Source organism: Harmonia axyridis, chromosome 5 (assembly GCF_914767665.1).
Source record: "Harmonia axyridis chromosome 5, icHarAxyr1.1, whole genome shotgun sequence".
Classification (NCBI taxonomy): Eukaryota; Metazoa; Arthropoda; class Insecta; order Coleoptera; family Coccinellidae; genus Harmonia; species Harmonia axyridis.
Genome location: NC_059505.1, coordinates 37159784 through 37178228, shown reverse-complemented (window position 1 = coordinate 37178228; position 18445 = coordinate 37159784). Strand labels below are relative to the sequence as shown.

Genomic DNA, 18445 nt, shown 5'->3' with positions numbered 1-18445 from the left:
TCTCTAACATCATGAAACATTGCTTGCATTTTATAAGTCTGTAGTTATTGTCATTGATCACAACCGTGTGCCACAAAATGTTGATGAAATAATTGAACAAGGATTTTATGATTGTCTAGAAGCACAAGTAGACCATCTCAATATTTGGGAGTCGTTTAGAAACTCAACTTCTCAATGATCATCATCCTCGACTTCCAATGAGTTTCAAACGAACGCCAAACCAGCATTTTCATTAATAAAACTGCTAGACTGTTTTATGTGGGCCAGCCTGTATAGTATTGTTATACAACTTACCATCAGGAAGAGTATTTTGTTGTGGGAGCTTTGGAGACAGCTTAGCTGCGGTGAGGACTTGAGTAACTTGCTGTACATCTTTCTTCTTGAGTGAACCTATGAAAAATATCAAAATAAAAATCAAGATAAAATGAAAAAACACACGAAAAAAACCAAATTGTTCGTTTTATTTACAGAAGGTATCCAGCAATATGGCAAAATGTATGTTTGGGACAACTTATGAGAACTTCAAGCACCAAATGGTACAGAATGTTGGGAGAAAAGCTTATCTTCTCAATCTCTCAAGTTTTTATAGATTGTCCTTAACATAGAAGTTGGTAACTTCTTCTTACCCTTCTTAAAGCTTCTGAATTTCTCGTTCTTTGGTGATCTATCGATTCTTTCAGAAGACGTTCGCCTAAGTTTGTCCTTGGAAGGATTCTGACCCATCTTTTCTATGAAATCCTATCTAATTCATTCTAGAAATCAAACATTCAATGGTAGCTCCATCTATCACAGCATCTTTCATCAGAGACTGCTCTCACAAGGGTTCTAGAATAAGATTTTGGTTTCTATTCGGTCTAGTTCTAACAAAATTTTCTATTAGAGGATGCTGACGGTGTGTTGCCTCAGGTCATGTTACAAACGAAAAATTATGGAGTTCTTTGAAGAATTTATGGTAATTTTTGGGCATTATGTAGGTCTGAAATATATATTTCAGAAAAATTATTTTACTTGTGGGTAATTATAAAGACGCAACGATTTAATCGATATTTCACTATAAAAAAGTGAAAATGTAAATCCTCAAATACCTATGAAAAGGGTGGTCCAGATTTTAGTTTGATAACTTTGGCATCGGATAGAACAACTCTTTTCATGAAAAAAGTTCATATAAACATATATCCTAATAATCTTCGTTTTCGAGATACAGGGTGTTGTATTTTGAAAAAAAAATCTGTGTTTTAGTAGTAGGTAACTCTTATATAATTACAATAATTGTTTCAATTTTTAAGTACCTACTGGAGTCTAGATAATGTTATGTTCCGAATTAGGTAAGTGTCTCTTGCCAACATTATTCAGTGGCGTAGATATAGGGGTGCGATGGTGCTTTTTCTATTGAAAATCTGCACCACTGTATTTTTTTCGAGAAAATTATTTCATTTTTGAAATCAAAAATCACTAAAAAAAGGTTTGTTTGTGTCTGATGAATGCTCTTTCTCAAATGTTCAACCAAGTGCCATCTAAAATAAAACACTACGTCAATTTTTGTACTATGATCTATCGCTGATGGGAAAATTTGAAAAATATTTTTTTGTAGATTTCCGTGTTTGCTTTGTACTCGATTATCTCGAAAATGGTACATTCTATGAAAAAAATTCAGGAGCCTTTTTTTAAGTGCAGCTCTATTGATTTAAAAAATGAAACGATAGGAAATGTATCATATCACTCCTATATCTACGCCACTGAATAATTTTTACAAGAGATAACTTACCTAATTCGAAACATTACATCATCTAGACTTCAAAATCAAAAAATTAGAAAAATGAATGTAATAATACCTGAGTTCTGAGTAAAAAAAATTTTCAAAGTTTAACACCTTGTATCTCGAAAACGAAGCTTGTTAGGATATATTAAGAATATGTAAATATGAACTTTTTTTTCATGAAAAGTGTTAATCTATCCGACTCCAAAGTTATTGTACTAAAATCTGCACCACCATATTGTATAAATATTATAACCAAAAAAATTTCCTACGAACAAAAACACAAAAAAACAACTTACTGACAATCTCCACAATTCCTAACCACGTGAATGGCGGCAAAAAGTAGTAATTCCAATGAATCCTTTCTAAAAAATCAATACAGGCTAGGTTATTCTTCACCCCGACCTACATATTTCAGGTTAGAATCCGGAACAGACGATTCTGTTGCAGTGTTGCATCTTTCTTCGGTCATCCGAAACCATTCTCGGCGCAGAGGTCATTCGTTAGAAGAAGAAAACTCGATCTGTGACATTTCAGTCGGCACCGGCGGAATTCAACGCATCGAATTTCGTCTTCCTATTTATTTTCTATGGGCGACGAAAGGTAAGAAAGATTTTGTTTTCTGATCTCGAGAGTCGGTAATGTTGGAACATTTTTGTTTCGATTTACTTCCCCTTCTAGTTCTACTTCTACGTCCATTACAGTTGACCTCAGAGCAATAAACATAGATAGAGGGAGCATATGTCATATTCAGTGAGCAAATTTTGTCCCCAACATGAACTATCAAATTTGACATGAAGCGCGCGGAAATGAAAACATATCAGTGATACGATATTTCACTTAATTCGCGAGTTTCTCCACAAAGAACGTTATTCTTATATCCCATAGTGAATCAACGTTTCATATCAACTCAAAATATATTGAAATAAATACCTGAATATATCAGAAATTTCGAAAACAAACTTCAAGCGCGCCAAACGACGTGAAACAACCGATGACACTAGGAGAGCAAAAGTTGCCAAACCTTGGTTTTCAGCAGGTAGATACAGAAAATAATAAATATTCTGCTTATTATAAATTCGACAATTAGGAAATATATCGGATACCAAATATTCAAATATGCATATTTAATTGGGAATCACTCAAATAAATATATTTCATTCAACATAATATACATTCATAACGATTTAGTAAAATTGTGGATTTGAAAATATATCACAATCCGACAACGTAATCTAACCATGTTGGGGACATGTAGAATTTGCGTATACTCCCTCTATCTATGTTTATTACTCTATGGAGTTTACGGTCAATTTTTGAAACAAATTTAATTTTTCATCGGAATTAACCAACAAAGCACTGCAGCTCAGCGTGAAATTGCATCAAATTACTCTCCGCTTCTCCATTGGAACTGAACCTCTGAACGAATACAAAATAATTAATTTCAATTATAAAAACCCGTCGGAACTGACAAATCATACTCATTAAATCAAAGTTGAACCAGGATATTTACATCGAATTCCAAGGACTAAGTTTTACCCATTAAGTAAACTGGATCTATATTTAACAGAAATAAATATGTATACTTTATCCCGTTTTAACTTCTTATTTTCAATAATAAATCTACAGAATAATCTGGGAAAATATTTCTAAAGAAAATCAAGGAATTTAAAAACATGAATCAAAATTGATGATAATCAAATTGAATAGCTATTTATCAGGTTTAGTATAAAGCAATCTATAATTTCTGCATGGAAAACTAGGCTTTAATTACCATAGCTAGAATCATCTGATTTAGGTCAAATATACGCTGTTTTGTTCGATACTTGTTGCCATTTTGAAGGTAATATCATTATGCCTCTCTCATAAAAGCTCTAGTCCCTATTGGCAAAAAATTGAGACAGTCGATTTTCACAAGCTGCTGATGTTAAAGCGAATTTTTCATCAGTAGAATTGTTCAACATGTACAGGAAGAGATGGTAATCACTTGGTGCCAGGTCCGGACTATAAGGTGGATGCATAAGAACCTCCCAACCAAGCTCCTGGAGCTTCTGACGATTCATTATCTGTGTGTGGCCTGACTTTGTCCTGATGGAACACAATTCCTCTCCTATTGGCCAAAGCTGGCTGCTTCCTTCAGACTATCCACTTATTGACAGTACAGTTCCGAGTTAACAGTTGTGCCGTAGGGAAGCAGCTCATAGTAGACAATTCCCTGCCAATCCCACCAAACACACAGCAAAACCTTCCTGGCCGTCAATCCTAGCTTTACCACCTTTTCTTCCGGCTCACCGCGTTTTGACCAAGTTCGTTTTCGCTTGACGTTGTCGTAAATGATACACTTTTCGTCAGCAGTCACGAATCGCTTCAAAAATGGGTTGATTTTGTTGAGATTCAGCAGTGATACGCACATGGAAATTCGATCCATGAGGTTTTTTGCGTTAACTCGTGTGGTACCCATACATCGAGCTCCTTCTAGAAACCAGCCTTATGAAAATTGTTTCAAAATGTTTTTGTGCAATCTCTAGCTCTTGGGCAATGGAAACAGTGCTTACATGACGGTCGGACTCGACAATGTCTATGATTTTATTGACATTTTCGACAATTGACCTTCCAGTGCTTGGTGCATCTTTGACATCGAAATCACCGGAACAGAATCGACGAAACCAAAATTGCGCGTGATTAGCTATTACAGTATCAGGGACATAAACACTTTTTACATTTAAAGCTGCCTGGCTTGCATTTTCTCCCTCATTGAAGAAAAACTGTGAAATATAGCGTATTTTCTCTTTGCTAGTGTACATATTTGACGCAAACTGAACTGAGTCAAATAATCACAAAACTGCTAGAAAAGTTTTTGTATTACGAATCAAGACATCAATGATCTGCTTTCTAATATCTTATTATTTCGAAAAAAGAGATCGGGAGTGCTCAAAGCTTTTTATTATAGTTCTGGAGATGCTTTCAAAAAGCATTCAGTAACTAAGCAATTGAATTAAAACAACAAACAGGTATGATACAAAAACATAGACAAAATAGGACAAAACGCTCATACTGTCAAATAGCCTGTAATCTTCAAAGACAAAAACCGTTACAATTTCTAGCCTAACAAGTCAAACGTCATAAAATTCACAAATCATTCAATATCGAACCTACCCATTCTAATTCAACACAATTTATGAAATACACGCGTTATCTGCACTTGACATGAGATTGAAATCGCATTTAACCATTCAATTTCCACAATTCATGCAAACAGTAGGTGGTAGATATAAGAAATAAAGCCGCTTTTACACTAACCCGCATGAACCGACAAACCAGCAAGTGCTTCGACACCTACATATTGTTGTTAACGATAAATATTACCGTTCTAGTGGAATAATGTGCAGTTCTATCATTTGAATATTACAAAACAGCGGGATATTATGGCAAGGTAGATAGATCACGGCTAGCCTGATTTATAACGAGAAAATGTGGAATAGAATAAGTTGTTACGGCAATACAAACAATGTACGTTTAATTATGGTTAATTGCACAACATTCCTTTATTTCCCGTGAAGGTTGCGTTTCGCTAGATGTCTCTATTGGGAAATTGAAAGTGGAAAACGCGAATTTCACACAAAGGACTTACTCGGGAACAAAAGTAATGAAAATGATTTTTTTTTAATGTAAGCTCTACGAATATGGATGTTTGGCACATCACTCAATAGGTCTAACAAGTAAGAACTACAGTGACTTAATAAACCACAGTGGCGACGAGCGTGGTCTCGTTCTTGATTGGCTAAGCCTAAATATGGCGGCTGTTAGTTTACATTCTCAATTCACCTGATATTTGGGATTTATTCAAAATGTAAGGCTCATTTTATTTAGTCACTGTAGTTTTCTTCAGTTGAATAAATTTGTTCTATATACAATCAAATATTATCAGGCCCAATAATATTGATTTTGACGTGTGTCAGTGTAGTTCAGTCAATTGTATTCTCAATTTCTATGGTTCTTTGTCCCCATTCGCCATTTTTAGGCTCAATTTGAACGAATTGTCGTCACTTTGTTTAATAGAGTCACTATAGTAAGATCATATTTTTTCTTAAAATTCGGATTTATTCTTCGACATAGTCACCTTCAAGAATAATACTTGCTCCTCTAACTTTTAAATAGCTTTTCTCTAGAAAGATACGCAGCACAAGAGCAGCCAAAAGTCATCAGAGAAATAAATGATATGAATACAGTCAATAAACAATATATCCACACAAAAATACACTATAAAATACTATACATATACAATAGTATAATAAATAATAATAATAGATAAAAAATTATAAATAATAGATAAAATTTGCATTTCATAAGAAGATAATCCCATGCCAATCCCACAAAAAACTCAGCAAAACCTTCCTGGCCATAAATCCTAGCTTGGCCACCGTTTCTTCTGGTCCACCCCGTTTCGACCAAGACCGTTTTTGCTGGACATTGTTGGATCACTTACGACAACGTCCAGCTAAAACTGTCTTGGTCGAAACCACCAGTCGCTAACCACTTCAAAAATGGGTCGATTTTGTTGCGATTCAGCAGCGATTTGCAGTTGGATATTCGGTCCATTAAGTTTTCTGTGTTAACTCGTGTGGTACCCTACATCGAGCTTCTTCTAGAGACCAGCGTTATGAAAATGGTTCCGAACGGTTTTTTGTGCAATCTTTAGCTTTTGGATAATCAATATAGTGCATACATGACGGTCGGACACGACAATGTCCATGATTTTATTGACATTTTCGACAATTGACCTTCCAGTGCTTGGTGCATCTTTGACATTGAAATTTCCGGAACAGAATCGAAGAAACCAAAATTGCGCGTGATTGGCTATTACAGTATCAGGGACATAAACACTTTTTAAATTTAAAGCTGCCTGGCTTGCATTTCCTCCCTTATCGAAGAAAAAGTGTAAAATATAGCGTATTTTCTCTCTGCTAGTGTCCATCTTTGACGTAAGCTCAAACTAAACTGAGTCACAAAACTGTCTTCAGCTGTAGATAACTCTATATAAATTTGGACCCCGCACGTTTAGTATGGAAAATGGCTTTCCGTGAATTTGGCTGAATTTTTGATATGTTGTAGTTCTCGATGAACTGATCAGAAAAGTCCTTAGTCACAAAGCTCAAAAATGAACAGTTTTCGAGATATGGAGCTTTGAAAATGGATTTTTTGCAATTTTCACAATTGTTATCCCTGAGGATATATGATTATGATTTTCCCATTTTCCCCCATTACAGCTCGCGGTGCCTGGTTATGAACATTTTTGCTAACATATTCGATATTATTGGACATCAGATATATGAGGATTCAGTTATTATGGTCTCTCTTGAAAAAAATCTCACAATATGTCGTTTCTCGGTCATGTGAATTATTCTGGCGTCATCTTGTGGCATGAAAAGATGTATGGAAGATCTTGGATTTTGTATCTCATTTCATAGCCAATGTGGAGCAGTGTATAAAAAACTATCGATGGTGGTGCCTAATATAACCAAGGAAGATAATTTCTCAGTCGGGTTCTGGCCGCCGAACATCCAAATTCCATCAAAACCAGAAATGAGAGCTCCCCGATTGATGAGCAAAAACCCCGAAAATTGCAAAAAATCCATTTTCTAAGCTCCATATCTCGAAAACTGTCCATTTCTGAGCTTTGTGGCTGGGGACTTTTCTGATCAGTTCATCAAGAACTACAACATATCAAAAATTCAGCCAAATTCACGGAAAGCCATTTTCCATACTAAACGTGCGGGGTCCTTTGTTGAAACATGCAAATATAACTATGAGAGTCTATTGGAATTACATTTTTATGATAACATAGGTACCCTCCATATCGCCAAAATCAATGGACCCACCCAAACAAAAGCAAAAAATTTTGGTAGGACATTAGGACACCGTCTACTTGATCTACAGACCACAAGTATAGTAAACACAAATGATTACTAACTTCTGTTGAATTTACAATTAAGTAGAATTCATTATAATAATACGAAAATTTTCTAACTGCTCCTAATCTGGGCAACCATTCTCCCAAGAAGGTATTAACGTTTCAATACCTTCTCTTGGTGTTAATTTACATGAATTATTATAGACAGATCCGTTAAATACCGTATAAACGTAGTGTTGTTATTGGATTTACAATCAAAATACCGCCTATGGTGCTTCAGGTTCTCTCAACTTGGTATCAACGAGATACTTCATTGAGGTGACGATACCGTTATGTCAAATGTACCTTTTTCCTCAACAGTATAAGTCCTTCGTTATACAGTACTAGCAATGAAAATTTGAACAGAGGGTTTTTGATACTTCCCTAAAAATGAAACTTGCAAAAACATAACTTTACTTCCCTAAGTTCAACGTTATTTACTGTTTTAAGTTTTTCATTTCATTTTTAGCTTCAGATATATGTATAGTTGAATAAAATAAATCTTCAGGTTTCAAATAGAACTCTAATTCGATAAAATGCTTGGTTCTTGGCTCTCACTATAAAGTCGAACCTTTAGAAAGAAGTTGTTCCATTCATATAATAAATATCAAATCTTCGTGCTTTTAATAATAGGTGTAGAATCTTGACCGTTAGTTACCTGTCAATATGGAATGTTCGAATGTATTAGCATATCGTTTATAGATTCCTAAATTGGGAAGTATCACGCTTCATTCAGTTGTTGGGTTTGAAAATAAATAAGCATGGAGAATTTTTTAAGTAATCATTCATATTCCATCATTTTTTAAAATTTTTTTGGTACCGGTAAAACTTTTAAGTATCCAGTTTGATAATTCAAATAATAGAAGGTGTAATGATGGTCAGAAATGGAATAACATTCAACATCCTACTTCCTTGTATTCATACTGTCACGTAATTTTCACTACGTTACACCAATGCGAACGGCAGCTGTTCGCCAGAGAGCATTTAGGTCGTGGGTTTATAATTTTTGAGACACTACAATATTTTAACTATGAAAAATGGGCGCCACTTGATTTAGCTCAAATTAACTAAGATTATTAAACTGTTTGAAAATCAAGAAACAAGCAGTTATGTATGGTTCATTATTTAGGTGACAATGAATTAATGAAACGTTGATATTCTGGCAAGAAATAGTATAATGTTCATATAGGGTTAGTAGTTCCTACTAGAAGGCTCGTAGGTGAATCACACACTCAATTTTGAAATAAGTACACCAAACTTTTCCTTGATGTTCAGGAATTCGCAGTTAAAAGTTATCACAGTTTTGTTTAATACTGGCCTTGATGTTAGAAGAACGAACGAAACAAAATGGCGGTAGCAGCAGTTCCAGGAATTCTTCAGGTACATATATGATGATTGATGCAATCAGGTAAGTAAAATCAACAGTCCTGACGTAGATTTCGTAATCGAAACTTTACTGTAGTAGATCGATAATTCCTAAACCTCCGGTAGGAAAACCCTAAAAATTACAATTCTCACATGTAACAAAAAACATAATAGTCTTACGAGACTCACCTTTTAATATAAAAAGGGTTCTTATGAATTTGGACAGTATCTGAATGTTACTGAACGAAACGACAATAATTTCTGTTCTATAACGGTAATTTTATATTTCTTAATGACAAATCCCTTTCAGGTCAACAACGAAATACGAAATGAAAAATCTGGAATCTTTCTTATCGACTACCGATCAGATAAGAATTAAAAGAGCCATGGACACCGATCGCCACCTGTCTTTTATTCATATTGTTACTCATTTGATAAAATATATTTCTGCATATCTATTAATTGATTTCAATTATTCCCGCAAGATGGACTGAGGAAGAGAAGAGGAAAATCCTTTTTGCTTTCAAAATGAAAAATATATGTTTGACACGAAAATAATTTTGAACCGTTACAATACTCAATATAACCATAAAAATTCAACAAAATAACTATGAAAAACAAAACAAACAAACAAAAAATTATAAAGATGATAAGTATCTCGCTGTGAGACAATGAAATAAATTTGATAAACTGTAATATTATAGGTACTATAATTAATTCCATTGAAACAACCAAAAATAATAAGATGACGAGAAAAAAAATGAGGACACTTAAAGAAGCATAAAATGAGAAATTATGATTTAAATGCATAAAAGCAACTTAACTTGTTGAGCTGCCGAAAGTACTTTTGAAGAATATCTTAATACAACATAAGTTACTTCTTGAAAAAGTATCTGAAAGTACTTTGGAAATCTAGTTACTCCCTTGAAAAAGGAACTCAAATAATTACTTATCCTAAGTCACTTTTTTGAAAGATCGATACTTTCAAAATATTTTTTTTAACACACCTATAACTTGGAAACAAGAAAGGTTATCTAGAAAAATTTCAAATTATAATTCCTTTTGGAAAGTATCTGAGCTAATAACGGGTTTTTTTTCGAAGTATATAACTTTAAATTGGCATTACTGTTCAAGATGGCGACCGATTTAACAGCTGTCAAGTGAGTTATTTTCAGTTTGGTTTGGCAACTCATCACGAATAGACTCGCGCCTGAACAACGCTTGCAAATAGTGCAATTTCATTTCGAAAATAATGGTTCTGTGCTGAATACGTATCGCCCACAACGTCCATTTTATCGATGAAGCGGACTTCTGGTTGAATGGCTAGGTCAACAAACAAAACTGCCGCTTTTGGCGAGAAGCTTATCCTCAAGTGTATGTCGAAACACCGTTACATGCAGAAAAACTGACTGTTTGGTGCGCTTTATGGGCTGATGGAATCATTGGTCCGTACTTCTTCAAAAACGATGATGGCCAGAACGTAACAGTCAATGGTGATCGGTATAGAGCCATGATTACTAAGTTTTCATCCTTGAATTGAACAACCATGATGTCCAGGAGCTGTGGTTCCAACAAGACGGCGCAACATGTCACACAGCTCGTGCCACAATCGATTTATTGAAAGACACGTTTGGTGACCACCTAATTTCACGTTTTGGACCTGTGAATGGGCCACCAAGATCTTGTGATTTAACACCGCTAGACTACTTTCTGTGGGGCTATGTAAAGGCATTGGTCTATGCGGATAAGCCACAAACCCATGACCATTTGGAAGACAACATTGGCCGTGTTATTGCCGATATACGGCCACAAATGTTGGAAAAAGTCATCGAAAATTGGACGTCCAGATTGGACTACATCCGAGCCAGCCGTGGCGGTCATATGCCAGAAGTCATATTTAAAATGTAATGCCACAAGATTATCTTGCGGATAAATAAAATTCATGTCAATCGAATAATCCATCGTTGTTTTATTGCAATTTAAAGTTCTATAGCTCTAAAAAAACACCCTTCAGTTGCCTTTTGCCAAAGAATAAAAGAAAGAGTAACTCAGATACTCAAAAGTAACTTTCTTCTGATAGCTCAGCTGGCAAACCGACTCGTCCTTAAAAAAACAGAGAGAAAACGAAGTTTGTGGAACGCAGTTGGTACTAATCACCCTGTACACAAACCAGCATCTCTTTCTATCCTAATCCAACTATATGCACATACATTGTAAACAAACACAAAGTGTCAGGCTAACCGCATCTTTTATACGTTCAGAGTTATTTCTGTACTCAAGAAGAGGAGAATAAGAACATACAGTCATTCTCATAAATTTAACAACAGCATTGCTAATAGCTACCTTTGTTAGGTATATGTGGATTCGTCCTTGGCGATGTTTTAGGTCGAGATAAAAAAAGAAATGACGAAAGATTTCTGAGATCGATAAAAGCAATTTTTATATGCTTCGATTTTATTGTCGCATTCAGGTAAATGATGGATCAAGTTGAGAAATGTTTCTATAGCTGTATCCAATTGGAATTAATTTTTATTGGACTTTATAAAATGTATTTTGCTACTGACTGGAAATCGATGCAATTTGTTCACAAAGTATTATTCCTTATCAATCATTCTGATATTCAAAATCATTCAATTCAAGAACGATACTTTATCCGTCAGTTAATTCAAAGCCTTTAGAATACATGGATCGAACTAAATGGATGAAATAATGAAAATTGTTGTACTGAATTTTTATCTACAACTAACACATAGGTAATGTTAGGTTTAATGAAGATGCGTTAATGATCATTATTCCCTCGTCTTGTACAAGCATTAATTTCACTCAATAGATAATACATTTAAAGTTAAATGAACTAATTCAACAATGTCAGTGAAGAACGCAATAATAAATAACGGGTGTTTTTTTCGAGGTATATAACTTCAAGTTGGCATTACTGTTCAAGATGCTTCAAGATTTAACAGCTGTCAAGTGATTTATTCTCATGGTTTGGAAATTCATCATCAATAGACTCACGCCTGAACAACGCTTGCAAATAGTGCAATTTTATTTCGAAAATAATGGTTCTGTGCGGAATACGTATCGCGCACTACGTCCATTAGCGATGAAGCGCACTTCTGGTTGAATGGCTACGTCAACAAACAAAACTGCCGCATTTGGAGTGAAGCTAATACTCAAGTGTATGTCGAAACACCGTTACATCCAGAAAAACTGACTGTTTGGTGCGCTTTATGACCTGGTGGAATCATTGGTCCGTACTTCTTCAAAAACGATGATGGCCAGAACTTTACAGTCAATGGTGATCGGTACAGAGCCATGATTACTAACTTTTTCATTCCTGAATTGAACAAACATGATGTCCAGGAGCTGTGGTTCTAACAAGACGGCGCAACATGTCACACAGCTCGTGCCACAATCGATGTATTGAAGGACGCGTTTGGTGACCGCCTAATTTCACGTTTTGGACCTGTGAATTGGCCTCCAAGATCTTGTGATTTAACACCGCTATACTACTTTCTGTGGGGCTATGTAAAGTCATTGGTCTATGCGGATAAGCCACAAACCCTCGACCATTTGGAAGACAACATTCGCCGTGTTATTGCCGATATACGGCCACAAATGTTGGAAAAAGTAATCCAAAATTGGACGTCCAGATTGGACTACATCCGAGCCAGCCGTGGCGGTCATATGCCAGAAATCATATTTAAAATGTAATGCCACAAGATTATCTTGCGGATAAATAAAATTCATGTTAATCGAATAATCCATCGTTGTTTTATTGCAATTTAAAGTTCTATAGCTCTAAAAAAAACACCCTTTACTACACCTAGGGAATAAGCGAACATTATTCACTCATGGCATAATACACTATTAGTTTCCAAGAAAAGCTTTGTGTTGAATTTAAAGCTTTTTTATACTGTTCTCATTTTGAAAATATTTAAAACGCTAAGAAGAACATTAATTTTGATAATTTTATAGGAATCGTAGAAACGTCTTCAAGGAAGATTGAAGAGAGCTAAAAGTGGGTGAGTTGTAGAAGCTTTTATCGAATTTAAATCCCCCTTTTCATGTTATTCATTCTCAACACACGTGTTGAACGTTTTAATGCAGTTAAGAGTGCTACACCATGAAAATAGGCACTCTCGAGAATATAATTAGTGACATTGGTTTCTTGAAGACTTTTCCAAGCCCTCTCAGTATTTTGCGGTGACAATATAAAAAATGAACCTTTGTTTCAAGAAGAAAAGGGCAAACGAGCTCTGGACAGAGTTTCAAACAAATAGGTATCAATTTTTTTTACCTATTTGCTCTTCATCTGATCCACATTAGAAATCATCTTATATTTTCGCTGATAATTCTATAAAAAATTGATGAGAACAACTGGATACTTTGTTGATAAATATCGATAGTGAACCTTTGCACGGAAATTTAGTTTATTCTACAAATAATTATTTGAAATTCTTGTAACGTCTAAACAATTGTTCAGAATGAGTGAAGCTATCATCTGCGAAAATTTATCATAAAGCTTGTTGAACTCTCTTTATATTTCTCTTTCTTTAGACAGAGAAAACCTGTTTTATGCATCTCTGAATCCATAAAAACACAGAAAAATAATTGTAAATGGATAAAACCGACTGTACCAAACATAAATACAGACGCCATTATTATTTCAATGCATATTGTTCGAATATTCGTCCTTCACTTCGAAAAACCTTTACGACTCAGCATACGCCTATAAAGTGCAGAGGCCATTAAGAAGAATCCGAAATAAAAGCTCTGTGTATCGTATTACTACTCGATAGTCCTCTTGGCGTCATAGAAAAAAAGGGAAAAGCTACGCTGTGAAACCAGGGAACGCACTTTCTTAGATAACAAAATGGATATAGTGGTCGTTGGTATATCGAGTGGCGATAAAAACAATTTGTGATACGTGAAATTTTCATTTTATGGCGGGGCTTTCTCAATTCTATGACCCAGAGATTGAGTTATCTCGATGAATGATGGGAATTAGCTGATTGAAATGGATGTTTGCAGATTATATGATGACTTAATTAGGAGTTAGATAACGACTTGTATTGGACTGATAAAACTTTGTATGGTAAAAGAAAAGATGCAAGATAGCTTCGCTGCATATATGGGATTAACATAGAAAGTGAGTACTTGAAGCTCTGCCTTTTATTTTTCAACTAAAAGTGTTCTTGAAACAAGTTTCTCCTGAGAAGTGGATATTTCAGATTTCAATTCAAGATGTTAGACAAAATCTTTATTGCTTTGCGTGGATTTACGAATGTTGCATACATAAAAAATAACGCGTTTTAACAAAATTTTGGTGATTTACTCGTAAAGCCATATTATTTTATAGAAGAAATGATCACAATTGGCCACCGGGGTTTTACAATTGCTTTCTTCGAGGCAACGTGAAAGATAAGGTCTATGACAAGGCTCCACAATCGATCCAAGGCCTTAAAGAAAGAATTCGCGAAGTTATCGAGGGCATATGATACAACCAGAGTGAGAATTTGAAGAAAAGAGGCTTATATCTTTTTCATCTTTAATGACATACCTACTTTCCACTTCACAATGAAATAAACATCCATTGATCTATCTCAAAATATACTCGTTTTTTTTTAATATTAAAATGAAACCCTTCACTATACAGGGTGAGTCTTTGACTTGTACAAATATTTCAACCAAAGATATCTGAGGTCAAGGGAACGATTCAAACGATACATGTCAAAATTTGACAGCAGTCCGACCAGTCGGAGCTCACAATCGATCAAAAGCAACAACGTGTTAATGATACTGAGCAGTGTTTGAAACTGTTTAAGTGCAATAAACCTGAATTTTTGCGTCGATATGTGCCAATGAACAGTGAGCTGAGTGGACTGCACACGATGAACCGAATCCAAAGCGAGGAAGAACACAACAGTCAGCTGACAAGGTTATGGCATCAGTATTCTGGGATGCGCAAGGTATAATATTCATTGATTACCTCCAAAAGGTCCAGACCATCAACAGCGATTATTAAATAGCGTTATTGAATCGTTAAAAAACGGCCCCATTTGAAGAAAAAAAGTTGCTGTTTCTTCAAGACAATGCGCCGTGTCACAAATCAATGAAAACAATGCCATAATTGCATGAATTGGGCTTCGAATTGCTTCTGCATCCACCGTATTCGCCAGATCTGCCCCCAGCGACCTTTTCCTGTTCTCAGACCTCAAAATACTAGCCGAAAAGAAATTTAGCGGCAATAAAGAAGTAACCCCCGAAACTGAGGCCTATTTTGAAGCGAAAGACAAATCGTACGACAAAAATGGTATCGAATAGTTGGAAAATCGCTATAATCGCTGTATCGCCCTTGAAGGCAACTGTGTTGCATAATAAAATCGAATTTTGCCAAAAAAAAATCTGTTTTACTATAGTGGACCGGTGACTTTTCAATTGGCCTGTTATATGAATGGGTGTTCACTGTTTCTCAAGAGTATCTTAAAATTCTCAGGGTAGATATTTCCAGCGAAATCCCCTGGTTAACAGTGTCAGTTTTTTCGTCAATTCTTATTTATCAAACCTAGACTACAAGTAAACAGTACACTTCGGCAACCCCCAGTTTCAAAGGCAACCCACCGAATAACAATCGTTCATGCATTGGTTACACTGCCAACCCTTCGTTTGCATTCGTCTAGGGGAGTAACACCATGTGACCTTAAACTCGGTGGGAACTTCCAGATGACTCACTTCGGTGTTTTGCTCCAGTGAATCCACATAGTCAACTGGCAAATATACACTTATATTGATCTAAACTTAAACGTGAGTAGAAATTGGCATGTAGCCAGTTTAAGCAGTCTTTCACCGCATTTATCAAAGCGAATTGGGTTTCATAAGAAAACCCGGAAAAAAGAGTTGCGTATATTTATTCAGACTGCTTGGCCTCGGCGAAAATATAGCCATTTCTTTCGCAATTGCCGACGATATTTATGAGGGATTCGGAGAGTTCTTGCACCTGTTCAACAGTTGCAGAAAATATATTGATGTGACTTTCTGGCTTTACGTCTTAATCCCCCTGTGAAGGACCAGGCAGCAGCTCAATGGAGAAATTGTCAGCGGTTAATTTTTCTGAATTTTTCGTGTTTTGTAGGATATAACCTCCTGTATAAGAAAGTCTGTGAGTCCAGCTCAATTCTATGACTAGTTTCGAGATACAGGGTATCGAACTTGGAAGATGGCATTTCTTCAAAGTAACATTTCTAGTAGGAAAACACCTTGAATAAAACACTTTTTGGCAACAAATATTGCTTACCTATAAGGTTATAATTTTAGACTGGTTTTCAATAAGTCATAGGATTGAGTTCGACCCATACTTTCTTGATCAAGAGGTCATATTCCACAACATAGGGAAAATCCATCAAATTAGTCGGTGATAATTTTTCGATGACCTAGACTGCTGCCTGGGCCTTTGAGTAAGACACCAAATCAAAAATTCCTCTGCTAATTCTTAATTTCTCTGAGTCTATTAAGAGTACCCTGATGCACCGTTAACCTACTCATGTTGTTGGGCAGATCTACCTAGGCGGTAGATACAATTGTTTGAGAGAAGATCGAATGTGGATGTATAAACATAATTACATACGTAGCTTTGGTAGACCTTGAAGCGAAATGCAATAGACTGGAAGAACAGGCATTTCATCTCAATTCTGTTCTAGCCACAAACAGCACTCATAGTGATGAAGAATCTTGATGCCACTATAAAATATACTTGGTGTATTGAGTGACTGGATGTAAGAAAAATTATGAGAAGTTTATTGATAGATTGATTTATTTAATATTATTCATTTATGATATTAGTAATTTGGGTTTACATCCTCAAAAAATTCAACTGTCTCAAGATCTGAAGCCATTTGACCACCATAAACGTCGTTTGTTTTCTGATTTTGTCTTGAACAATTCGAAAATGATGAACAATTTTTTTTAAAAATTTTATTCAGTGATTGTGATGATTTTTGGTCAAAGGGTTATGTAAACAAACAGAATTGCAAAATTTGAAGTTATGAAAATAATCCACTCGGAACTATTCAGTTATGAAGAAAATTCATTTTCAAATTTGTCTATCTTTCCATAATTACATGACATAACCTAGACAACACAAATGACATAAGGAATGTCCTCAGAGGAATAAAAATAGGACGAGGGAGCATATGTCATTTTCAGTAAGCAAATTTTGTCCCTAATATGAACTATCAAATTTGACATGAAGCGCGCGGAAAAGAAAACATATCAGTGATATGATATTTCACTCAATTCGCGAGTTTCTCCACAAAGAACGCACTTCTTATGTCTCATAGTGAATCAACGTTTCATATCAACTCAAAATATTTTGAGATGAATACCTAAATATATCAGAAATTCATAAAACAAAGTTCAAGCTCGCCAAATGACGTGAAACAACGGATGACACTAGGAGAGCAAAAGTTGCCAAATCTTGGATTTCAGCAAGTAGATACAGAAAATAATAAATATTCTGCTCATAATATTCGACAATTAGGAAAAATATCGGATTCCAAATATTTAAATTTGCATATTTAATCTAGAATCACACAAATAAATATATTTCATTCAATATAATAAACATTCATAACGATATAGTAAAATTGTGGATTTCACATATATCATATATCACAATTGACAACGTAATCTAACCATGTTGGGGACATGTAAAAATTGCGTATACTCTTTCTATCTAAGATTATTACTTCATGGAAATGTCAAAAAATTAATACACAGTGTTACCCTTTTAAATTGTATACCCGTCGAAAATAATGAAATTATTCCAGTCGAAAAAAATTGAATATATCAATACAGTCGAGCAAACCCAAATAGAAATGTTATTCAATCTCGACTTCATATTTGTTCGACCTTTTCAACGCGATCACTCTCAACAAATCTCCTCTTTCAGAAGGTATCCAATTAGAAGACCTACTGACACAAAGCAACCAATTCAGTACAATGCGTTTCTCCCTAAATATAACCCCAAAGGTTACTTTTGGTTTTGACCTAGTCACTGCGTTCGAAATCCAGGTGGTTATGAAAACAGAGATGGAGCCAGATTTACTACTTTCTGAATAATCCGGTTAGGACATCAGCTGGGTACCTTTTTATTTTACCTGGGCCTGCTTTCTCGATTAATGATCATCTTGTCTGAGCAGCCACACCACAATGTTCACTGAAGAAACGATACAGATTTGATTTATTACTTCAACTCCATTGAAACGAAGAAGAAAAGATCGGACAAGATAAGACTCAATTCTACCGATTATTTGGGTAATCAATCAATGATATTCGTCGGTCAATATAACAACTAGGCATGTCCAAGCTGGGTT

General features: G+C 35.2%; 1 protein-coding gene across 1 annotated transcript in view; it reads right to left on the bottom strand.

Moving 5' to 3' along the window:
• The window catches only part of LOC123681120 (restin homolog), a 127928-nt gene that overhangs the window by 49883 nt on the left and 59600 nt on the right, over positions 1-18445 (bottom strand). The window contains exon 4 of the mRNA XM_045619335.1: positions 295-390. Within this exon, the coding sequence (XP_045475291.1) occupies positions 295-390 (96 nt within the window). The remainder of the gene's footprint in view (positions 1-294; positions 391-18445) is intronic.